At 39.9% G+C, this 27158-nt stretch overlaps 1 protein-coding gene across 1 annotated transcript; it reads left to right on the top strand.

Annotated features, from left to right (window-relative positions):
- Positions 1–987: 987 nt before the first annotated feature.
- Positions 988–5349, top strand: znf365 (zinc finger protein 365; the record flags this gene model as incomplete). Its single annotated transcript, XM_079833934.1, has 4 exons — positions 988–1700; positions 2843–3014; positions 3559–3605; positions 5214–5349. The coding sequence occupies 4 exons, from the start codon at positions 988–990 to the stop codon at positions 5347–5349; spliced, it is 1068 nt and encodes a 355-aa protein (XP_079690060.1).
- Positions 5350–27158: the final 21809 nt, after the last annotated feature.

A 27158-nucleotide genomic window follows, 5' to 3' on the forward strand; every position in this document is an offset into this window, starting at 1 on the left:
TAGCGACAACTTCGCTCAGAGAAGCTGTCAATCACAGCTGTCAATCATGACGCCACACCCCGTTTATTATAGCATCAAATAACTAACTAAAACCAAACACTTTTTAAACACTTGAACTTACATCAGCATAACTACCAAAAATGACAGAATCCATCTTTGAAAAAATGTATTTGAAATGTGATTGTTTAGTTTGTCTCGCGTCCCATTATAATACATGGAGGGGGTGGAGTTTATGAGATATACTGGGACCAACCACCTGGGACCAACCCACTTTTCAGGACGTGTGTGGCACACATGCTTTTTCAACACTAGCCTCTCTGAAATTGCCTACCCTTTAATATTTGGCCTACAAAAAACCGCAGAACATTACCGCCGGTATTGCCCAGGAAAAAAGATACAGTTGTTTTAATGTCTGTTGACGTTTTGAGATGTCCCAATAGTGTTGACCAAAAAAACGTGAAAGCAGAATAAAACATAAGACCTAATTAATTGACTTTTAAAATATTAATTAAAATTAAATCCAAATGATTTCCCCCCCATTCAGATTCATGCAGTTACAACATCAGCAGTAGGCCTAGCTAACGGATCTATGCTAACAGATAACCCATGACCAGACAGCTTCACCCATTCTGACATGAAAAATACTTGTATTGAGAACAGATTTTTATACATTTTTGCACATTACGTTAAAATAAATACTCAAGAATCTCTGCAAATATTATATTTGCATTATATGCAAATAATGTGCATTGACAATCCTTGTTTTTTTTTACAAATTTGTTTAAATTACAAATATTTTAATTCATGCAAATAATGCCCAAGACAAATTTGACATATTACTCAAAAATCATTAAAAATATTTGCATAGATTGCATTATATTTAAATAATGTGCATTGACAAGACAATTTTTTAACATTTAAAAAATCACTACAAATATTTGTATTTTGTGCAAATAATGTATTTTTTGTTGATAGGTTATCTGTGTCATGCAGCAGAAAGTGTGCACACGCAACACAGCGCTGTTTGTGAAGAACGGTCAGGCGTGTGGAGCCGGGCCCTCTCCTCAACTTCCTTTCCGCTGCCCGCGATGTGGAGAGCACGAACGTTTTCACAGTCTTTCTTCCCTCAGAGCTCACCTTGAATACAGCCACCCGTTCCACACTAAACATGACATCAGCGTCCTATCCACAAGGGATTTCTGTAACACAGACCGAATGGAAGGCTGTAAAATCTCCAATTCCGACACGCATAAAGTACGTGATGCCGGCACCAATACTAACTCAACTACGAGAGGAGAGCACAAATACATATTCGCCACAGACAGAGCTCCATCCCAGCATCCCGCTGGGCAAAAGCTCACGGCCCCCGAGAGGAGCCTCAGCGTTGGGGACGCTGTATCAGCTGGTGCCGGACCCCTCTCCTCTCCGGTGGCGTCCGTGGAGAAGAGGCTGGAGGGGATGATGAGGACAGCCAATAGCAGCATGGAGCGGCGTCTGCTGCGGCTGAGTTCGGAGCTGGCGCAGACAGACACGGCTATCCTGTGTGAGCGCGCTCACTCGCATCACCTGGCCCAGAAGAAACAAGAAGTGCTGGAGCGAGAGCGAGCGCTCAGCAGACAGGTAGACGCCGCTGTTATGGTGATCGCCACACTGAGGCAGCAGCTCAGCATCTCGGAGCACGAGTTGGAGCGGAGAGAACAGTGAGTGAAAGACCTAAAAGGTCTAAGGATCTGTCGTCATTTACACACCCTCAGCAGTGTTGGGGAAAGTTGCTTTGAAAAGTAATGCATTACAATATTGTGTTACTCCCTTAAAAAGTAACTAATTGAGTTACTTAGTTACTTTTTAAGAAAAGTAATGCGTTACGTTACTTTTGCGTTACTTTTTCTCACATGGGCTGGGCTTGTTTTTTTGTTTTTTTGTTTTTTATTGCTCACATTTAGTCTAGAACTACAATAACCATCATGTTCACACACAACGCCTCTGCACTTATTTTTCTCAACATGGGGGCAGGAGAGCTGTCAGTCAAATTAATGTGAAAAGTAACTTGCGTTACTTTTTTGAAAAAGTAACTCAGCTATTTTGTTATAAATTTGAAAAGTAATGCGTTACTTTACTAGTTATATGGAAAAAGTAATATTATTACGTAACTCAAGTTACTTGTTATGCATTACTTCCAACACTGACCCTCAGTTGATACAAACCTGGATGAATTTCTTTCTTCTGTTGAACACAAAAGATGATATTTTGGCCCATCAACGGTCTGGTTAACGACATTCTTCAAAATATATTCTTTTGTGTTCAGCAGAAGAAAGAAACTCATACAGGTTTGGATCAACTTGAGTAAATTATGACAGAATTTTCATTTATGGGGGAACTATCCCTTTAAAGGAACATTGCACAATTACTCGCCCTCGTGAGTTTCGAAACCAAGTGATTTTCTTTCCTCCGTGGAAGGAGATATTTAGCAGAATGTCCGAGCTGCTCTTGTCTTTTCCATACAATGTAACTTGAAGGCCTCTTTGGGGATTGACCTCCACTTACATTGTATGGAAGAATGTGTGAGCTTTCTTTTGTGTTTCACGGATAAAACAAAGTTATATGGGTTGGAATGACGTGAGGGTGGAGTAAATGATAATGAAATGGAGAAAGTGCTCAACACTTTTTTTTTTACATGCAAAAGGTGCAGCAGCAAGAAACAGAATGAAACAGTATTACATTTATGGACTTTGAAGAAACAAATGTAATACGATATGACCCCTTTAATCTTTTTACATTTTGGGATGAGAGCCTAATGTTTGAAGAAGCTGTTCTTCAGTAACTGCCTTTTACTGTATTGCAGGGAAGTTGTTACCATCCAGAAGTTTCTGGAAGCAGCGGCGCAGCATGAGATGTGTGGGAAGGTTCGTTTGCGACGGTTCATTGAGAGCCTCTTGCGGCGGATTTCCCTGGCCGAGAGACTACTGGAATATTATCAGAGCGCCCCCCACAGGCATTACTGCATGGCTCACTCTGTATGTTAACCAAATTTGCATCAAAACAACACTGTATATCTCACAACTCAATTATTTTTAAATATATTTTTGAAAGTTAAAACATTTGTTTTTCACACAGGTGCCTGTGGTTTTCATGATAGCTATATCACACCGATTTGCCTCATAACATTTCAAATATTAATATTTTAAAACAAAATTGCTTCACTGCTTTTTCAAAAGAAGTTATAATAAAAGACTATACCAGTATTAGAAGAATTACAATGTTTTAATAATGAAACCATTTGTTTTTACCAGATTATTACACCACTACTTTTTACTTTAAACTCTCCAAAAGTGACAGAGTGACTTTTCATATTTTCCTATTTCATTTTTAAATGAATTGTATTTTCGATGTAATGTTAAATGACAAAAGGCATCAAGTCATTGACCCTGTACTGGTATAAAAAGGATATCCCCATCGATAATGAACACCTGCCATGACCTACTTCAGGATTGCAGTAATGAACTTCTATTTCAGAAATATGTCAGCCCTCTACATTTCTCTAATTTTTCATTATTTCAGGTGCCTCTGCCATCAGAGCTCGGTCCACATAGAATAACACAAAGCAGGTATTGCATTTTTGGTTTTACTTTTAGAAGAAAAGTCACATTAACTCAGTAATGAGTAATTCATGCAACCATTTAACGTGTAACCATTTAAGTTTGAAATGGTTAAAAAATGTGCTAACCTGCAATTGTTACCTTAATGAGCTGGTTTTTTACTTGATTTAACCCATAAAAATGAATTTTGTTGCTATAAATTAATGTATTTAGGTTGATTAAGCAATATTAAATAAAATTTTTGACTTGAATAAAACCAGTTAAAGGTGCAGTAAGTGATTTCTGAGAAACGCTATTGAAAGTGGATCAGACCGGGCTGCACAACACTTGTATAGCCAATCAGCAATAGGGGCGTGTCCACTCATGATGTGGGAGGAGAGAGAGTGAGCCAATCAGCAGTAGAGGGCGTGTCCACTCATGATGGGGGAGGAGAGAGAGTGAGATTTGAAGAAAGAGTGATGGCTGAGAGACATTACAAAAGAGAAAAGGTCAGAGGAATATCACTGGAAAAAGAAGGTTTATGATCAGGCAAGAGCTTTAGGACCCGCGTTAATATTATAAAAAGCTTTCCAGCGCTGGAGAGACCAGCAGGAAGGCCTGAAAACGGACCCTGAGGTTGCATTGTTTCTGCTCCATACGTGAGTAACATTGGTTTTGCTGTTTCACAGAACCTAGCTTTGCTTTTGTTGTAATGTTAGCTCTAGTAAGGACAGTTTTGAGTGTCATTGTTTGTCTGGAGCTGCTGGCGACTAACAACAAACTCTTACTTGTATTTACTCTTGTGTACTGTATGGTCATTTTTTGTCCTTCCTTGTCGTTCGTTCGTCATCGCTTTATTTTTTGCAAAGTTTTATTTTGCTTCGCTTCTGCTATGATAAAGAGACATCTGTGGGCGGAGCAATGAAGGGTGGAGTGTGTTTGTTTGGGTTGATTTCAAATATCAACAGTGTTACACAATGATTCTCAGAAATCGCTTACTGCACCTTTAATTTAGATGTTATCACTTTTAGGTTACCTTTTTCAAGGTGTTAAGAGGTTCCTATGCTTAACCTGTAGAAAACAATTCAGAGCACTTCAATTTAAATCATGTCCTTATTTGACTCATTTGTCTTGTATCAGTCTGGTTGTCCCCTCTAACTAATTCATCCGATCCTATCAAGACCGGAGAAGATCATGTTTCCCCTTGCCATAAATTACCTTCAGGTGTTCTTTTCCATTTCATTAGCCTTAAAGTGTGTACAAATTGAATACACTGCACACTGCTTTATCCGCTCCCATTAAACTTTAATCATTTGCAATGTTTCGACCAAACCAGGTCTTAATGTCTCTCTTTTCAATATCTTCTTTTTGCCTTTTGGATAATTGGTTAGTTTGCAGATTCCCTGTGTGTTTACTATTTATGTAAATATGAAAAATGTAACAAAATAAATATTGAAGTTTCATGGGAGCAAATAAAGCAGCGTGTAATTTTTTTTTTTTGAACTTTTCTTGACTGAGCAATTGTCAAAGTGTGGGTGTGTGAACTCACTACTCACTACTCTGAATAGTTAAATTAACTATATGTGAATTGTGATAATTATATTTTGTTTTACAACTTATTTTGTTGTTTGACATCAGATCTTCAGGAGAGCATCTTGAGACAGATGAAGAGCAGCAGTTACTTGGTCAGTCTGGATGGGAACTGTCCGAAGCTGGGAGACTGGGTTACGACTGCTGGTCCCAGCGGAGGAGGTCAGATGGGTATGAGGTTTAGGGACAGAGGCGGAGCTTAGCAATGAGTGTATATGCAAACAACACTGTTTAAAATATTGAAGTGAATATGTTGAATATATTAACAATTATACAGTGGGGTCCAAAGGTCTGAGACCGTGTTAAAAATCTGGGATTCAAAATCTTTTTTTATTATTATTAGTGCACAATTACCATCGCACAACTGTAGGTAATAGATAGGTGCGTGAACCTAAGGATAACCAAATCCAAAAATCTCAACGAAACAAGGGAAATCACGCACACTATCAGTACTTGCAAAAAACTTTTTTTATTAGCAACGTTTCGGTCTACTGACCTTCATCAGGCATATACATATTACTAAAAAAAAATGTCATGGATTTTTGAGTAATATGTATATGCCTGATGAAGGTCAGTAGACCAAAACGTTGCTGATAAAAAAAGTACTGATAGTGTGCGGGATTTCCCTTGTTTCGTTTTTATTATTATTGTTAAAATACACTACCATTCACAAGTTTGGGGTAAGATTGTGGTAAGAAATTATTACTTTTATTCAGCAAGGACACATTAACGTGATCAAAAGTGACAGTAGATATTTATAATGTTTAAAAAGATGTATATTACAAATAAATGCTGTTCTTTTGAACTTTAACTCATCAAAGAATCATGAAAAAAAGTATTCAAATTGCCAGATTGTGATGGCTAGACGACTGGGTCAGAACATCTCCAAAACTGCAGCTCTTGTGGGGTGTTCCTGGTCTGCAGTGGTCAGTATCTATCAAAAGTGGACCAAGGAAGGAACAGTGGTGAACCGGCGACAGGGTCATGGGCGGCCAAGGCTCATTGATGCACGTGGGGCGCGAAGGCTGGCCCGTGTGGTCCTTGCAGCCAGCAAGGATACATTTTATTTCCACTAGTGGCTTTTGGACTCCACTGTATGTAAAAATGAGTTATACAAAACCCCAATAAACAACAGCGGCAGATTAGTTCTTTCATATTTATTTGATTCTTACATGTGATTATGGTCCATCTGTGAAATATTTTAATAAGATTTGCTCTAGTATGAAGACATGATGAAACTGGCTTTTAATTGAAATAGATATAGCTGTTATTACAGGCTGCTTACATCAAGTGGAGCTATAACCTAGTCAGTAATGTTACATGCTTGTGTTCTAACTGAAACTAATGTTCAGGAAAATGAATGTAGTTCTATTATCTAAATGGAGGATGATGTTAAAACAAAACCTGTTGCACAGGTCGGATGTTATGCCACTTTAAGCTTGTAGTTTGTTGACAAACTTTCTCTCATAGAAAGTGCACTGTTTCAGCAAGAAGCAAATGTATGTAGCAAATATCGAAATTATTTACTTGGGTCTTTTTTGAAGGTACTGTTGTCTATTTTTAAATAGTGGTGCTACATTTTGAGGGGTGAATGTTTCCCTGCTTGTTAGCCAGCCTCATTAGAAACTCAGAGCAGGAGAGAAAAAGGAAACTTTAATCGAGAAAGTCAACTGAAGTTCTCTTTTGTTTTAAAAATGCAGCTATTGAAATTATGTATAGATGTTTTTAAGTGTTCTTAAATTCATTGCCAAGTAGTTTGATAAAAGATCCTTTTGCCGTTCTGTACAATTGGAGCAATAGCACTTATAGGCTGAACTCTGAAACAATTCTGTCAAAGAATGTACTTTGATTTAAAGCGATAGTTCACCCAAAATGAAAATTTGGTTATCATTTACACGATCTATTACCGTTCAAAGAATTTTTTTTGTCCATACATTGGAAGTCAATGGTTGTGTTTCACAGAGGAATGAAAAAAGCATACAGGTTTATAACATGATAGTGAGTAAATTATATTTATAATAATTATAATTACACTAATTAAGTCCTAAACTCAAATTGCAAATGAATGTTCCATGTTCAAAAAAGTGAAGCTCTATAGACAAACTGTGACAAACTTTGTTTGAATTGTCCCTCAGTTTTTAAAAACAATCAAAGTCATCCCAGACATTTAATTGGGTTCTGAAAGCAGAAATAAATCAGCTTGTATTTTTGTTCATGGGTTTTGATTAAAGGGATCCCTCAAATGAAAATTATCAATATTTATTTATGTTATGTCGTATGATTTTCATTCTTTTTGAGACTGAATCTGCTCATGAATCTCCTATATTGAAAATGAATGCTGGACAATTCCAAAAATGGAAACTTTAGATTTTCATTTTCATACGAACACTTTACAATTGATTTGAAAAAGAATCAAGTCATTGACACTGTACTAGTATAACAAAGAAAATTCCTATAGATGACCCACTTGTAATATTTTTAGGATTGCAGTGATAAACTTCTAGATTTACGAGTCTCATGTAGCTTACAAATATGAAATGAAATGAGGCATATGGCATTTATGTAGTGCTTTACTATGCACTACTGTACACCCAAAGCGCTTTACACTCATATCAAGGGATCACTCAACCACAACCATTTTAATTATGTATACATTTACCATTTATTTGAGTGCAGTGTCTTGCCACTGTAAGTGTGTTACTGTAATGGTTACTGTGCAATACTGTATTGATCTTTTGTTTGTTTTTACAAGCTTAGGGACAAGTCACAATTCATTTTGTGGTGTTTGTGGCATGTTACAGATACCATATATCTTAAAGGGGTAATGACATAATTATTTTAATATGTTTCTTGTTCCTCTATTTGCTTTTGACGCAATGCTCTCATCTAGTGTATAGGTAAATGTCAGCTGTTAAGTGACTGAATGCCAGTGGGCGGGGCCTATGATGTGATGTATAACTATGTCTTGCTCTGGATGCCGTCATATGCATTTACCTTTGAATATTTGCCCGTGTGACATCACAAATCACACACTATCAAACAAGCCATTTTTGGAGCTTGATTAAAGAGCACCTATCATGGAATTTTGAAATTTACCTTTCATGTAGTGTGTAACATAGATCTATATAGTTATTTTCCTTCAAAAGTAAGAGTCGACTCTGAGTCATTTTTAAGAATCGTTAGAAGACCGAAGCTTTTTCTCTGACTAGATGACGTCAACTTGTCAAGTTATTTAAATACGATACGCCCACTTATTGCGCTCCAAGACGCCAGTGAAAACTAGAAAACATCATGGTGACGAGACGCTGTGTTCTGAAGTGCGACTCAAAAGCAAACTTTTTTTATCTGCCCAAGGATGAGCATTTGAAGACTAAGTGGCTTGAAGACAAACCATACATCGTTGCGTGTATTTATTAGTCTTCAAATGTCTCTATTTGCATGTTTCGCAATCTCAGGAAGCTTTTATTATGGACTTTTATTATGGCACATGGTATCTTCTTCGTCTGTCTGTACCATATATGGACTGCATGTGCACAGAGCGCCCTCCGGCTGCCAGGATGAATTGAAAACAACACATAAGAGACTCAATCGCTCATGATTAGGCTACATCTGCGCATTTTGAGGAAGTATTGAATAAAAAATACTCCTCTGTTTAGAAATTTGACACAGACATATGAGAATCTATCAATATTTCTCCTCATCTGCACACTTTTGAACTAAAAGCCCTGAGGGATGTTGATTTGTCGCGAGTCTTCGAGAGGAGAATAGAGGAGTTTTTTTATGAATGAGATCAGCTGAGGCTCATATTACAATCAAACGGTACCGACGAGGATCTTAGATCTTTTAAATGATGTATAGATTGACATGGTAATTACTTACATCTGACAGTCATTTGAGCTAATTTAAACAAATAAAGCTTGAGGATGAATGCACCCTCAATCCAGTTAAGAGGTTCCGAAAACCATTTATGGTGATGGGCGTTCCGTTTCCGAAAATATCTGCACAGACTATACCAATTACAACTGACTGGGTCATCGGACCAATCACCGCAGATTAGCGTCACGTAAAGGCGGGGTTTTGAAAAGTGAATCACTAAAGGAATCATTTGAGAATCGCTGTCAAAACAGGTAAAAATAAATGCATATTATAAGAAAACTAAAGTCTTTTTTGTCATTGCATGCATGCAAAACTGTTGTTGGGGACTTCTAAAACAATATTTGGAACATTTTAAATGCCATAATAGGTGCTCTTTAAATAATTGCTTTGTTTATAATGAGGAAGACGTTTTAAAGGTGCACTGTGTACATTTTAGCGGCGAATTGCAACCGCCCACTGCTCACCCCTCCCTTTCAAAGCACATAGAGAAGCTACGGTGGCCGACACAAGACAGACATGTCGTCTGAGACAGCAGAGAGTAGCTAGTGCTCTGTTGAGCAGTTAGTCCCTTTAGGGCTACTGTAGAAACATGCCGCTGCAAAATGGCGACTTCGCTGTAAGGGGACCTGCGGTGTATGGAGATAGAAATGGCTCATTCTAAGGTAATACAAACATAACGGTTCATTATGTAAGGTCTTTATACACCACTGGAAACATAGTTATGTATATGATATTGCATTTCTGTCAATAGATCCTAATAAATATTACACACTGCACCTTTAAGCTCTGAAACTTGCAGGATGTTTTAATGGTACAAATACTTCTTATAAGTCAAAAGATCAAGGCACATTTGATTTCTTATGTCATGACCCCTTTAACTTGTTCAAAGAGCTTAAAATGGAACATTTTGTTCAATAATTCCCAGTCAGTAAAGAATTATCATTCTTGGCTCTGTATAACTGGAGCAGGAGCACTTATTCTCATCTTTGGCAGAGCTGTGAAACAATTCAGAGAGTAGTAGGATAGCTACTTTAAGTAATTACCAAAGTCCTGATGTCATTGTTATAGTAATATACAAGAAATGCTGACATATGGTATAACATTTCAAATATAATTGTATGTATGATGAGGGTAGTGGCCATAAAACCAACAGATTGGAGGAACAGGGTAGTGCTTTTAATAGAGTTTGATGCATTGTTTATCGATAAAGGGTGCACGTATTTGTTTCAACCCTTCATTTGACTTTCACTTCACAGTATTCAAAATTGATGTTTTTTAAATACTAGTATGTAGTGTGTCAGATGCAGGATAGATCTTACCCACAGCACCTTAGTCTTCATATGAAACCAGTCTGTTTTGGGGGGAAAAGACAAATGAGGGCATTTGATAACATTTCAGCTCAGGCTACTTGTTTTGTTCTGACATTTTCCCCATATTATTGCAGTTGCATGTTACCAGCTAAATGGGAACTCTCAGCTTTGTGTGTGAGACTTTTACCTTATAAATATACAAAAGACAGCAGAAATAACAAATGGCACTTAGATTTTGAGTTCAGAAGATGAATGTATAAAAACAGCTAGTTATAATTCTAGTTTTAAAGGTGCACTATGTAATATTGACTCTGGGTAGTGCAGTTCAAATGAATAATATGAGAGAGTTGTTTCCCCAGCCCCTTCCTCCTCAGACTCGATGCTCACATGGGTTGCCAGATTGAGGACACACAACAAAAACATGCGTAATTGACAATATAGGATGCGAAGAGTCTTACAGTATAAGTTGATCAGCTAATGTATACAATATATGTTTTTATTGTCGAGGCATGTACGATCTCTGACCCAATTCATTTGCTGACTCCCATCGCTGTTTTCTCCACCAACTGGCAACCCAGGGTGTCGAAATATTATTGGTTGAATTGGCAGTGGGCGGGATCACACAGACCAAAACAAAAACAGACATTACGACACAGAATGCACATTTCAAAGTAGAATAACTCGCAGTAGCTAAGAAAAAAGTATGAACTTAGCATGTTTCCTACATTTCTGCAAACACAAGGTATTTTTATGCTTTAGTACAGTTAAACAAAATTACATAGAGCACCTTTAATCTCTGTTTGTGATGTTTTGTTCAGTGGTGGCAATGTCATCCACTCCATTGTGTGCTCAGTTCTGACACTGTGATTAGAATCTTATTTTGTGATTCCTTCAAGTTTCTGTATCACTTGATATGTTGTGTTTATTTAGAAGGAGATCTGAAGTACTGTAGTGCTGTGTGAGCATGAGGTAGTTCACATCCATCAGTATTTTATTGTGAGTGAGCATGCTATAATGCTTTATCCAGTGGCTTGTGCAATATGTGACATACTTTCATGATGGGATGAAAAGAAAAGGTATACTGTACAGAAGAAATGTGGCGGACACTAGGGTCAAATAAGACATCGTAGGGGTCAACCAAATTCACTTGTTTGTTTATTCCTATTTTAAATTTTCCCTATTATAGACTTGATCTGAGACAATGTATTTTATTGTCTCATTATTAGTCCACAACACTGGTTCAAACTATAATTTTGAAAAAATTACATTATTTTTGGACTGACTGTACTGAAAACATAAATATGGAGAAATAAGATTAGTATTAGTATAGCATTAGTTCTAATGTACCGTATTGCAATACTTTATTATTGCATGGGCGTCGGAACCACCCACCCACTTTTTACGACCAATGATATTGGACCCACTCACTTTTATCGTCTCGGTTGCAGGGGCCACCCAATCAGAATTTTTTTTTTTTTTTTAGGTGTTTTTACTATTTGTGGATTAAAAACCATCTGAGGTGGGCTCTGTGTTGAAAGGTTTGATGAAGGTCTGTAGAATACCCTATTGCCAACAACTAATTTTGTCTGTCCCAACCAGATGTTTAGAAAACAAGGTGATATATTTTTACTTAATAAAAATACCATCTACTCCAGTAAAAAAAAAATTGAGAGAGGACCCACCAACATTTTTTTTGCTTCCGAAGCCCATGTATTAATGTTTGGCCAACTTCAATATTGTCAATACTTGTCATTATTTAGTCAATATCAGGTTAGAATTTCATAATATACAGTATGGCAGGCCATATCAAATTCAGTCATAACTTGCTTTATTTTTTATCAGCATTAGTTTGATTAGGTCAATAACAGAAGCAGATACTATAGTATCTATATTTTCCCCACCAGGTTTTAAAAGTATTTAAACATTTATTCATCTATTTTACATTAAAATATGTGATAGGCTACTTAAAGGTCCCATGGCATGAAATTTTCATTTTATGAGGTATTTCAACATTAATATGAGTTCCCCTAGCCTGAATATTGTCCCCAAGTGGATAGAAATGTTGATCGGTGTAAAACCGAGTTCTGGCTGTCTTTCTCTGCCTTTGAGAAAATGACAGGCCAGACGAGCCAATCCTGAAGTCTCCTGGTTTGACGTCCAAGCAGGAACGGTTTCCTCCCTTTCCTCCGCCCAGAGAATCTGCCACGCCCATGCAAACGCTCGAGATCATTAACGTTACTTGTGAACGAGTGAACACTGGCAGTTTCTCAGTGTTTGGATGTACAAATGAAAACAGAAGTCTTTCTTCAGTTCCTTCTGATCTGTGATCATTGATTTCTTATGTGTAGCTTATTATTTATTATTTGTGGACACGCAGCGGCTTCTCTCTCTCCCGACAGAACAGTGTTTTCTATCTTGTGAGTCAGTGTTTTTGTACGTCCTTGTCGCGTCTATCTGTTCTAAAATGTACATAGTCTTTTCTGTTTAACATCAGCAGTCACATCTTAAGAGATAAACTTCACACACGCCGAAGCTCGGCCTCCAACATCCCCGACCCCCAGTACTGCATCTGGCCCACAGCGGAGGCACCAAACGCGGCGTGAGATTAAGCAGAAGGAGGGTAAGCGTGAGGGTATCCGGCTAGGCTAGCCAGCTTTCCCCACAATAAACTGGATTACATTCGATTACAGCTGTTGTGTCTTTGTTTGCGCTGTGTAACGTTACTCAATGCGCGTCAATGACGCTATTCATATGATTGGAACATATCTAGAAATAATGCTATACTCAACACTTACTAACTCGTTCATCTCGCTGTAATGGTACATTGCATGTGTTACAAAGTTGGTAGAATAATGATGAAGAGGACTCGGTGTGACTGGGACTCGTGTTTATTCAGAACTCTCAGATACAAACACAATAAACTCGCGCTGACTGACAGCGCTCTCATAACTCAGTAGTTACTATAAATAACTTTGTTAGCAATCGCTTAGTCTCCGTGATGTCCAGTTCGCGAACGAATCATTCTTTTGAATCGGTTCTTTTTAGTGAACCGAACCAGTTCACCAAATCGGACTGAATCGTTCTAAACGGTTCGCGTCTCGAGTCAGCGCTGATCCATAATTTACCATTATCCATAATTTTAAAAGTTACTAACTTTCTGACATGAGTGACAGCCCCTCCGACTAGAAATAAACTAATAACCTGAAGTATATGCTAGTAACTACAACAGTTCATCCTGAACTGAGACTGTCAGGGATTCTGAAACTTAGGACCCAGATGCAGGGTGAACAATGAAGACTTTATTAACACGACTCTAGACAGGGCACAACAAGGAAGTGACAAGGTGTGAGTTCAAACAGCAGGGCAGGGGACAGACACCACGATGACAGGCAGGGAGGACGACCACTGAGACCAGTCCAGGGAGACCATGAGCTTGCGGATGGCTTTGGAAGCAACACCAGGCAGGGCGATGGTGGGAAAACCCGGACAGGAACGCCAGGAACCTGAGAATTGATGTCCTCTCCCAGAATCAGCTCCAGTCTTGACTGCCCGGGATAAAGCGACAGTGGCCAAGGGAGACTCAGGACACAGGGCAGGAACCAACACAAGACACACACACGACAAGACAACAAAAGATAAACAAGAGCGAAAAATAAAACCTAAGAATAGGGAAACTGCAACTAAGTATCAGAAATCTAAAAAGGAAAACAAAAGAGATATAATAAACTATAACAAACAAGAGGAGCTAGATAAATACTAGAAATGAAAGACTGGAACTAGAATCAAAGAAAAGTAAAAAACCAAACAGCAACTATGCAGGAAACTAGAGAAAGAAAAATAAGATCACTAAACTAGAGAGAAAACAAAACCAAAGCTAGAGAAAACCAAAAAGTAAGGCTAGGGGAAAACAAAGCTAATAACTATAACTATGGCAAGAGTAACAGCAATCACAAGGACAAGATAAGCCAGACAACGAATGCACACAAACGCAACGAACCAGCAAGGACATGAGGGAAAGTAGCACAATATAAAGGGACCAGGGCACATGAGGATCAGGTGAGCACAATTAGTGAAACAAGGACTAGACAATGACTAAACAAGGAGGCGTGGTAAAGGGAAACAAGGAGGCAGGACGAGAGGAACACACAAACAAAGACACAGCCATGTGCTCAAGCACAAGACAAACAAAGAAACACTAAACAAGGACAAAACAGACAAGACTGTCAGGGCAGGATCCTGACAGTACCCTCCCCCCAACGGACGCCTCCTGGCGTCCACACTGGGCAAAGGAAAAAGAGGTGGTAACAATTGGGAGGGTGGGCGGGGAACAAAACTGGGAGTACCAGGGCAGACAGGAAACCCGGGGGGCAGAACTGGGGAGGAAAATAATCCAGGAGAGTAGTTAGGGACTGACCAGGGAGGTGCTGACTTCGGGAACCCATAAGGACCAGGTAAAAGGGAGGGTGGGATGGGAGGGGTAGGGACAAAACTACGGGTCCTCCTGGGAACATGGGTTTGCTCTAATGGGTGGGGTTTGAAAGTGACCTTGGTGTCAGAAACAGTCTTAGGGAAAAGTTCTTGATTGGGGACAGATTTAGGGAAGAACTCAGGGACCATGACTGCATTGGCACGGAAGGTGGATCCTTGGGGAACAGACTCAGGAAACAACTTAACATTCCTCAAGACTTCAGGGACAGACACGGGACTTGACTCGGGAGCGCCCTCCTGGGCTGCACTGGCGAGTTCGGGGACTGGCTCATGTGCGCCCTCCTGGGCAGCACTGGCGTGCTCGGGGACTGGCTCGTGTGCGCCCTCCTGGGCAGCACTGGCGTGCTCGGGGACTGGCTCGTGAGCGCCCTCCTGAGCAGCACTGGCGTGCTCGGGGACAGGCTCGCGAGCGCCCTCCTGGGCAGCACTGGCGTGCTCGGGGACAGGCTCGCGAGCGCCCTCCTGGGCAGCACTGGCGTGCACGGGGACCGGCTCGTGAGCGCCCTCCTGGGCAGCACTGGCGTGCACGGGGACCGGCTCGTGAGCGCCCTCCTGGGCAGCACTGGCGTGCTCGTGGGCTGGAGCCCGCACTGGACTGTGCACTGGGATGACTGCAGGAGCGCACTCGACCGGCTCTGGGATGACTGCAGTGGGTTCTGGGATGACTGCAGTAGAGCGCTTGGCGGGTTCTGGGATGACTGCAGTAGAGCGCTTGGCGGGTTCTGGGATGACTGCAGTAGAGCGCTTGGCGGGTTCTGGGATGACTGCAGTAGAGCGCTTGGCGGGTTCTGGGATGACTGCAGTAGAGCGCTTGGCGGGTTCTGGGATGACTGCAGTAGAGCGCTTGGCATGCTCACTGGGCTCAGGAATGGCTGGAGCCGACACTGGACTGGGCTCAGGAACTGGAGCTGGAGGCGACACTGGACTGGGCTCAGGGGCTGGAGCTGGAGCCGACACTGGACTTGGCACAGGGGCTGGAGCTGGAGCCGACACTGGACTTGGCACAGGGGCTGGAGCTGGAGCCGACACTGGACTTGGCACAGGGGCTGGAGCTGGAGCCGACACTGGACTTGGCACAGGGGCTGGAGCTGGAGCCGACACTGGACTTGGCACAGGGGCTGGAACTGGAGCCGACACTGGACTTGGCACAGGGGCTGGAGCTGGAGCCGACACTGGACTTGGCACAGGGGCTGGAGCTGGAGCCGACACTGGACTGGGCACAGGGGCTGGAGCTGGAGCCGACACTGGACTGGGCACAGGGGCTGGAGCTGACAGATTCAGGCCCTCCTGGACCAACAGGTTAGGGGCCTCTAGAAGGGCATCTGACTTGCCAACATTAGCCTTCCTTTTCCTCCGCTTCTGAGGGCATGACAATCTGTACTCGACGGACTCTGGACTGGCAGGAGCGGGCTCTGGACTGGCAGGAGCTGACTCGACTGGCTCTGGACTGGCAGGAGCTGACTCGACTGGCTCTGGACTGGCAGGAGCTGACTCGACTGGCTCTGGACTGGCAGGAGCTGACTCGACTGGCTCTGGACTGGCAGGAGCTGACTCGACTGGCTCTGGACTGGCAGGAGCTGACTCCGGAATGACCGTAGCAAACTTGATGGGCTCAGGATGTACCACAGCACACTCTACGGGCTCTGAACTGGCAGGAACGGCTGGAACTGTCTTGGTGGAAACAGAGACTGATGCAGCTGTCCGAGCCGCCCTTCTCCTTCTCAACCTTCGTTTCTCAGTAGGATTAAACAGAGGTTCAATGGCTTGACTCGATGAAGGAGGAAGAGTGAGGTCATCACTACAGACAGGCTCTGATGGTGTCAGGATCTGCCAATCCCCGCGATGATGCAGGTAATTGGAGAAGTTCCAGAAGTCCAGGACCCGAAGTTGTTCCATTTCCCACTGTGGTAGAGGGTCATCCAGACAGATGTTAAAAGCATCCTTGAGGGCTGCATCATCGTACTCAAGGCCCTTAGCCATAGTCCAGAAGAACTGGGCAAAGGACCGCACCTCCCGGCCATGTTGGCGAAGAGATGCCACTCCCCGCTGGAGCGCCACCCTCTCCTGAGCAGTTGCTGGAGGAACAATACGGAAGCTCATCCTGCTGGGTCCAAACTGGCTGGTTCGTTCTGTCAGGGATTCTGAAACTTAGGACCCAGATGCAGGGTGAACAATGAAGACTTTATTAACACGACTCTAGACAGGGCACAACAAGGAAGTGACAAGGTGTGAGTTCAAACAGCAGGGCAGGGGACAGACACCACGATGACAGGCAGGGAGGACGACCACTGAGACCAGTCCAGGGAGACCATGAGCTTGCGGATGGCTTTGGAAGCAACACCAGGCAGGGCGATGGTGGGAAAACCCGGACAGGAACGCCAGGAACCTGAGAATTGATGTCCTCTCCCAGAATCAGCTCCAGTCTTGACTGCCCGGGATAAAGCGACAGTGGCCAAGGGAGACTCAGGACACAGGGCAGGAACCAACACAAGACACACACACACACGACAAGACAACAAAAGATAAACAAGAGCGAAAAATAAAACCTAAGAATAGGGAAACTGCAACTAAGTATCAGAAATCTAAAAAGGAAAACAAAAGAGATATAATAAACTATAACAAACAAGAGGAGCTAGATAAATACTAGAAATGAAAGACTGGAACTAGAATCAAAGAAAAGTAAAAAACCAAACAGCAACTATGCAGGAAACTAGAGAAAGAAAAATAAGATCACTAAACTAGAGAGAAAACAAAACCAAAGCTAGAGAAAACCAAAAAGTAAGGCTAGGGGAAAACAAAGCTAATAACTATAACTATGGCAAGAGTAACAGCAATCACAAGGACAAGATAAGCCAGACAACGAATGCACACAAACGCAACGAACCAGCAAGGACATGAGGGAAAGTAGCACAATATAAAGGGACCAGGGCACATGAGGATCAGGTGAGCACAATTAGTGAAACAAGGACTAGACAATGACTAAACAAGGGGGCGTGGTAAAGGGAAACAAGGAGGCAGGACGAGAGGAACACACAAACAAAGACACAGCCATGTGCTCAAGCACAAGACAAACAAAGAAACACTAAACAAGGACAAAACAGACAAGACTGTCAGGGCAGGATCCTGACAGAGACATGCTGAGAGAACTGATGAGAAGTGAACACAGGTCCATCCGTCTCTCTGCAGACTCGTGCCTGCTCGTGCCTCGTTAAACCACGCCCCCTCCGATCATTTAAAATGCAAAGATGTCAGCCAATCACAACAGTGGGCGTTTTTACTGAAGTCTCACAGCAGACACGCCTCTTGAAGCAGGGCATTCAGCCACAGGGCAAACAGCAGTATAGAAAAAATGCCTTTTATTTCTAAATTATGACATTTTATGATGTAAAAATCATACTAATAATATAAGTACACCTCAGAAAACACTATAAAATAATAGAAAAATGCCATGCCATGGGACCTTTAAAGCATTTGTATACATAAATGCCACATGTGTAGCCTATGTATTAACTCAATATTACAGGTTTTTAAAAACGATGGTAACCCATATTTTTAGCATATGTAGATGAACTTAACATTAAAGATGAACTAATCCCTGTGTAATTCATCTACCGAAGTCTATTGCAGATATAGATATTCATACATGCGTCTAACTACGATACATATGATACACTGTCAACTTGCTCTTGAGTGTTCACGGACTTTGACCGTTCCAATATGGCGGATGGTTTACGTTTAGCGGCTCATTGAAACAGCCGTTAAAGGAACACTCCACTTTTTTTGAAAATAGGCTCAAAAAGTCCCCTAGAGTTAAAGGAAATGTATTGTAAGATTGTGGCCAAAACTGGTACTGCAATCACTTTCAAATGACTGTAGAGCGGTGTCTCCCCTCTCCTCCTCCCCCTGACTCGAGGTTGCCAGATAAGCTGCAAGATCCAGCAGGAACGTAGGCTGCTACAAGGAGCTTCCAATGCCAAGTGACGAGTCCTACACAGCAAGTTTTTTTTTTTCATTGTCACAACGTTTTTCTGATTCATAACGAGGTCTTTTAGGTTTTGTAAGATAGACATTTTTTATCCAAAAAGTTTGTAGCTGCAGCTGTGGTAACTAGAGCTGGCAACCCGGATGCCGAAACACTACTGACTTCGTGATTGGTAGACAGGTGGAGGGTGGCGCTTCAGGCCAAAACACATGTCAACATCAACATCAGTTGAGGGCTGCAACTTCACTTTTAAAATGACAATATCCTGGCCGGACTACTGTTGTCAGTGATATAAGTATTTGAAATTAACATGATTTCTTAATGTCTAGTGACACATCAGGGCGATTTTATGATTAATTGAAATACATTTCTTACATACAGTTCCTTTAAATAGTTGAGTTTTACAGTTTTTGAATCCATTCAGCTGATCTTTGTATCTGGCGGTAGCACTTTTAGCATAGCTTAGCATACATCATTGATTCTGATCAGTCCAGTAGCATCTCATTCAAAAAATGACCAAAGAAACTTTCAATATTTTTCCTATTTAAAACTTGACTCTTCTACAGTTACTTCGTGTGCTAAGACCAACTGAAAATGAAAAGTTGCGATTTTCTACACCTATATGGCTAGGAACTACTTTCTCATTCCTGCGTAATAGTCGCGGATCTTCGCAGACGTACCATGGCTGCAGCGGCGCAATGATTCGTTGGTATTCTGTGAAACATGGTGGTAGTTACACCTTCGACTTACTATCACAGCCCTTTACAACACACAGAACCATGGCTAATCACACAGGTAAATAAATTTGTCGGCTGCAAGCCTGAAACTTTCTCTCCAACTACACAAACTTAGTGCCGGTCACATTGAAAGTTACCTAGCTGGGGGCTACTTTCAGGCGCTGTGTAATATCATTGCGCCGCTGCAGCCATGGTACCAAGTGTCTTTGGTCATTTTTTGAATGAGATGCTAATGGACTGATCAGAATCAATGATGTATGCTTAGCTATGCTAAAAGTGCTACCGCCAGATACAAAGATCGGCTGAATGGATTCAAAAACGGTAACATTCAACTATTTAACTCTAGGGGACTTGTAAAATGAGCCTATTTTCAAAAAAAGTGGAGTGTTCCTTTAATGAGGCATCGATTGGTGTGTTCAAATCCTCCCGGGATGTTCGTATTTACGAGGTGAGAAGTCGTGTTTACGACATCATGTGCGTTCAAGTCTCTTTGGTCGTAGCAAGATGGCGGTGTACCTTCTTTTAATGAATTTCACGAAAATACCAAAAAGTGTGCATCAGGCGAGTTAATCTTTTACGTTTTGAATTAATCTATGAAGCCACTGTAAACTGTATCGTTATATATTAGGCTAATTGTTATATTATGCTAGCTTACTTTGTTGTAAATGACAAAGCCTGTATTCAATTACAGTTGCATCCATTGATTCAGCCGACACGCCCCCAAATCGTACATGGGGCTTAAAGAAAATCCCGAACTTCCCACTGGTATTTACGACTTCGTGGTGGCGTTTATGTGCGTTCAACACGTAAATACGATCTTAACGACATGATTTGAACGCACCATATGTCTTCTGTTTGGATTTTTGAGACTCAAAACAGGTATTTAGAATACCAGTCATCATATTATCAGTCTTTGGCCATTACATAAAAATAAGTATCAGCCGTTGTTTCACCTAAACTTTGTATAACAATGGATCCCTAATATTAATACCAGTGTGAATTTGTTTCCTGTGAATTAGGTTGGACCCTAGATGTGTAGCCTAAGTATGCCATTAAAGATGACAATCAGGAGTAGAACAATAGCTTAAAAAATTTTTTGTTCTATTGTTTGGTGTTTCTTGATAATAATGAGTATAATTTGAGCTAATGTTTTATTGTTGTGCCATGTTGTTTTTTGTTAAACTTGTTTGACTGATCTTAATGTTTGTGCCTTTCTCTTGGAACATTGTCGTCTGTATTACACGTGCGATACTGTGAGATTGGAAGTCTCACGCTGTCCTTGCTGCTGTACGTGATATTCTGAATAATAAATGTGATTATAATTGATTATTAAAGATTGATTTGTTAATGCTATGCCTGTTATCCATCATTATTCAAATCTGAATGGTTCATTCATTTGATAAGACACACTTTTTACTGTTTTTTCTTATGGTGTTGTAGTTTTACAAATTAATTTAAATTCATATACTCAAACTTGAACATCACATCTTATTCACTACGATTAAAAGTCCATCTTTACGTGCCTTCAAAATGTTTATTTCACTTCTTATTTATCCCTGCAATTCAGTGGATGAGCACTAGAGGGTATCCTCGATTTTACCATCTATGCAAAACTGATTTTAGGATCTCTGTGAAGAGCTTCTTGTACTTTTGCAATTATGAAAAACCCTGAATTAGACGTTAAAGACCAGTAGGATCCAACTGGCTGCATCCTAACACAGCAATGTATGAAAATGTATTATTTTATAAAAAAAAAAAGGTTTTATTATTCAAAAGTGTCTATTTCATGAGACATTTTAAAATTTGGATTTTCAGTCCAATTTTCAGTCCGGAAGATGTATAATATTAATAATCCTTGCACATTCTAGGGGTGCGCCTCCTATAGATGATTTAAATTTGTTGAGACAAACTTTGATGTTGGTTTGACAAAGTCATATGAATGTTTGAACGTTTTATAAGCTTTAAATGTAGAGGAAAGTAGAAAGAAAGTAAGAAAGACATTGCTAACATTAGTTATCATGTTGCTAGCATGAATTAACATGTTTGTATGTTTTACCTTTTTTCTAGCATGAATTAGCGTGTTGCTATCCTGATTTAGCACTTTGCTAGCATCTTTTAACACATTGCTAGCATGATTTAACACTTTGATAGCATTTTGCATTTTGAAAACATGTTTTAACACATTGCTAACATGATTTAACATTTTGTTAGCATGAATTAACATGTTTTAACATTCTGCTAGCATTCAATAGCATTTTGTTAGCATGTTTTAACACTTTGTTAACACGAATTAGCATTTTGCTAGCATATTTTAACATGTTAACATTAATTAACATGTTGTTTGTATGGTAATCATTTTGTTAGCATGAATTAGCGTGTTGCTATCACGAATTAGCACATTGCTAGCATGTTTTAATATGTTGCTAGGTTGATTAACATTTTTATCATTATGTAGCACTTTGTTAACATGAATTAACATGTTGCCAGCATGTTTTATCACACATTGCTGAATGAATTATGATTGAAATACAATTATGATTGAAAATGAATTATGCAATGCAAAGAATTAGCATTTTTCTAGCATATTTAAAGCTTTGACCACCATTCCCCCACCCCCATGGTGCAAATACCAGTAAATTGACTAGCATAAACCTTAGTAAATCACCTGGCATGATTCATTTAAATACTCTCATAAATTTTGCATCTGAAAGGGAAACTCCTACAAATGCATTTGCAAGAAAGTCCGCCGCAAAAATAACCCTGTCCTGCCTTTTCACTGCGTGCCAAAAGAGGGGTAAGATAGCTTGAAAAAAAGCTTGAACAACATCCTCCCAAATTTTTCCTCTTGTTTCCCCAGCAGGTTTGGAATGACCTGAGGGTGAGTAAATGAAATGTTCATTTTGATGTGAACTTGTCCTCCAGTCAGAGAACACTTCAGAGATGTGTAGGTCAGAAGAGCTTTGGCTCTCACAGGCAGGCTGGGTGTTCAGAGAGTTTGGCTCTGTGTCAGGGAAAATAAACTTCCAGAACGGAAACACACATGAACCAGACAGTGTGGCCAAACACCGAAGACCTCTCTGCTACAGTAAACAAACATGTCATCTAGGAACAGACCAGAGAGTGAAAAAAGATTCAAGCTTGTAATAAGGAGCTGTGCTGGTACCAGCTGAATTAAGAAGATGGTTCATGTTAACATAAAGATCAAAGAATCGACGCTAGTGTTTGTGATTGGTTGGCTCTCATTGTCGTCTTTGAGGGGCTTTAATGGCTGCAGCCTCTGAGGCTCGTACAGACGTCACTCATTACATGTAGAATGCTGAGGTCATGATCTCTCCAATTTACATTTTTCAGAAGGTTTTTGTCTGACGGAGGCCATTCATGACCATTTCGTTCTTTGAAACAAAGCAAAACCATTGTTACGGATAGAGCGGATAGAGCAGACACATCCGTTTTCAGGCCTTCCTACTAACGTCTCTCCAGCACTTGGAAAAGCATTTCTAATATTAACGCGGGTCCTAAAGCTCTTGCCTGATCATATCACTTTTTTTTTGTAATGTCTCTCAGCCATCTCTCTTTCTACAGTCTCTCTTCAAATCTCCCTCTCTCTCCTCCACCATCGTGAGTAGACACGCCCCCTAATGATCCACTTTCAACAATGTTTCTCAGAAATCGCACCTTTAAAGGTGCTGAATGTAAGTTTTTGACTGCACTAAAGCATAAAAATACCATAATATGCTTGCAGATATTTAGGAAACATGCCGAGTTCACATATTTGTTTCTCTGAAAAACAATGCCACAGCCAGTTATTCTACTTTGAAATGTGCGTTCTGTGTCATAATGTCTGTTTTTGTTTTGATCTGTGCTATACTGCACGCTGATTATTCAGAAAATTACAACAAAAAAATTGACTGCATTAGGTGAGTAAATTTAGGTATTAAAGTGTTATTCTATGTGTTTTTATGTAAAGGGAAAGATGTTGTTAGTTAATGTTAGTGTTTAATATTCAGTTATGTTGGATATTTACAGGAGTTTTTGTAATGTTTTTGAATTTTGTGGTTACCATTATGCTGTAGACTGGCACCTGTGCTTAGGCTGTGGGCACTCAGTAATCGAGGCTAATGTAAGGAGTGACACCAGCCTTTTCTTATATTTTCATAATATACATTGCGTATGATGATGAATGAAACTGCTGGTTTTCAATTGTCCCAAATTGAGTTGGACCAACTCAATTGCATGCATGAATTTGTTTTTTATGAGTTTGGGCTACACATATGTATTGGATGGAAAACCTGCCCTCAATTAAATTGAGTTTGTCCAATGAGTTATTTTTTGAGTGCATGTTGCCAATTTACCAATAGTATTTCGACACCACAGGTTATCAGTTGGTGGAAAACACAGCATATTGCAGCCATGGAAGCCAGCAAAAAAAAACTGGGTCGTAGATTGCAGATTCTCCCCGAATCTAAAAACCTCAATGAATGGAAGCATATTAAAATGCGATATCAACTAATATCAACTAAATCAACTCATCAACTAAAGCTAGTGTTATACTTTTCACATGCGCGAGGGTCCATGTGACGTAAAAAATCCTCGTGATTGGAGGGTGTACACCTCCCATTTTTTGTGACCGCGCAGTCACTAGGCTACAAAAGCACCAACTGCGCATGCGCTGGAAAAACAAGGAGGACGTCAAATTTGAAGAGAGGCTGTGTGAAGAAGTCCGTCACTATCCACACCTCTACAATCCGTCGTTAAAACAATATAAAGATCATATTTTGTTTACTGTTCAAGCCGATTTACTGCGCATGTGTGGAACACGTCCGCCTAGCGGACCCCAGCATACTCAGCAGGGCCATGCACAGGGGGTGGGCCGGTGGCTAGAGCCAATGCCCCTCTGCCCTCATCAGCTGAGGTGCTCCTCTCGCAGTCTATGGTCGCTACCCATCCCAGCTAAAAGTGTTCTGTTTTCCCTCCGCTAAAGATCCACCGATTCCGCGAATCCACTCCCGTGTTTTCCCGCTCGCTCTCCAGCGTCACTCAGAGTCTGTGCGCGGAAATCTGGAAAGCGGAGAAGACAGTTCCAGAATGTTGTTGCATTCACAGTATGCATTACAATCCGCGGAATTAGTAATTTAGTAGTTTGTTTTTGTATTTCTGTCTGTATTATTTTGCTCCTGACCTTCTAATAGTGTTAACTTGTACAATACACGTTCTTGGAAGATAATTATAATTCTTGTCTAACCAAATTTTTTTACCCGATCTAATCTAATATAAAAAACATCAACTTTGCTGTTGATGGCACACTTTGTAGAATATATATATATATATACTGTGTATATATAAGCCTAATTTCATATAATAACCCATAAACTGTTACAGAATGTATAAATTACTTTTTATATTATAATTCTTATTACTATTTATATATCTTTTAAAGTGTCATTAATGTAAAATACTAAAAATATTCTACTTAATTTTATTTTGACAATTTAGTAGAATGATTGAATAATTGATAACAGAAAAATCTGAATCCCATTAAAAGATAATCAACTGAGAGGTACATTTTTTATGACTTATGTACAAGCATATCAATATTTATTTAATTGCCCATAGTTTAATTGAAGATATGTCATAATAAAAAATAAAAACATAATAGATTTTGTCATAGTAGAATTTACTCAACCTATAGGTTTTAATGAAAGTGAAGATGCCTGAAATGAACATCTAATTCATGAAAATATTAAATAATAGCCCCATTAATTACAATAAGTATTACATTTAAAAACAATAACACCGGTAACAACATGCCACTTGGGGCCTTCTGTGCCAAATATGGCTGGGTCATCTTACCCCAAGAGTCTAATTTTATCTTTTTACTTCAAAATAAAAGCTAGAACATTTACTCCACAAAGCCAAAAACATTGGGTCCACAAATCCCTCATTAACAAATACACAAAAACTTTGATATTCAACATAATACAATGTCATATATCACTATTTTCGATAGACACAAAATTAGATCAAAACTGTTGACTGACTAGTAAGAGTAAGATGGATTATTTTGTATGGACAAGCACCCAATCCTCGCCCCCAATGCTAACCCACCCCAGTGCCCCTTTTAATGGTTTGGGCCACTGCCCCTCAAAATGTCTGTGCACGGCCCTGATACTAGTAGTATCAATTCAAGTAGTCCACAACCGTGCTGTCCGTGAACGCGTCCGAACTGGAGTATAACCGAGGCTTACGGTGTGCAAGTCTCCTCGCTCCTGTTGTGTGTCCTCAAACTGGCAACCCGTGTGAGAATCAAGTCTGAGGAGGAGGAAGCGGGAGAAATGACTCTCTCTATTTTGAGGGTACCCATTTCAACCACTAGCTGTCAATCTTACATACTACACCTTTAAGGCCCATTTATACCAAAGGTGAACCAAACTGGCAACTTTTCTTTCCTTAAAGATGCACTCACTAAAATTTTTTCATGATTGAAATAAGTTGTACAAAATATGTTTAGAATCCTGTACACGTACGAATAGGGCTGCATGATTAATCGAATTTGTAATTAAATTAATCACAATTGTAAATCACACTTAAAATGTGATTACAATTACGGATGCCACAATCATGTAAGCGTCAAAGAAAAAAATCCACTTACATTTTTCTTTAGCCTATTGATTTTTGTTCTTGTTATTCAGCTTCAATGAAATGTTAATGTTAATAAGACTTAAAATGAATGTAAATGACGTTTTTTTTACCTTATTTGAATCGAAATTAGGAATCTATAAAAATTTGAATCAATAAGTAGAATCGGAATTGGAACCATTAAAATTCAAATGATACCCAAACCAAATACATGTCACTAGGTGTGGCTAAGCAAAACTGAAAAAATCATGACATCAATAACGATAAGTTATTTTAATCAGTTTTACAAATCAAAGAATATTTCTAAGTTCTTAAGCTACTGGCCTGGGTTCGCATACCCTCGTTGGGAATCACAGCTGTTGTGCTGTTTTGGCAGCAGTCATTTCTACAGAAATTGTACCAAAAAAAAAGTTCAGTCAGAAGTTTGCTGCAAAGATAAATAAACTGACTGAGAGGCCTCTGTTTGTTTGAGTTGGCTATGAAGCAAATTTGCAAGCCACATTATCAGGAGGAGAGAGAAACAGTGAATAAGCAGACTAATATAATTAGACTTGTTTGCGTAGATAAATGTGTTATTCGCTCATGATATGTATCATAATATAATAAAGACTGGAGAGTTTATGCTTTTATTAATGTCTGGTGTGAATTCAGATGACATAGAGTGCCTCATGATGTCGTCAAAAATGTTTCTTCACAGTCGTATTGTGATTCACACACGGTGTGTATGCGGTTTTACAAGCTCAGAAGACTGGAGTGGGCGGTAGTGTTGCATCCTGTTCCATAGCTTTAGCTTTTTATAGATACTTAGTTTTTATGTGTATGCCAATAAATGATGTATGTGGGAATAACAACATGACCACAGATGACTACACTGTCCACATGTCTCTTTCTCTATAAATATATCTTTTAAAACATTGTCATTTAATCATGATTGTGAGTCATGGTTGGTCAACGATCTGCGCTG

The sequence above is a fragment of the Gobio gobio genome (genome assembly GCF_949357685.1).
Source record: "Gobio gobio genome assembly, chromosome: 13".
In the NCBI taxonomy this organism is placed as follows: Eukaryota; Metazoa; Chordata; class Actinopteri; order Cypriniformes; family Gobionidae; genus Gobio; species Gobio gobio.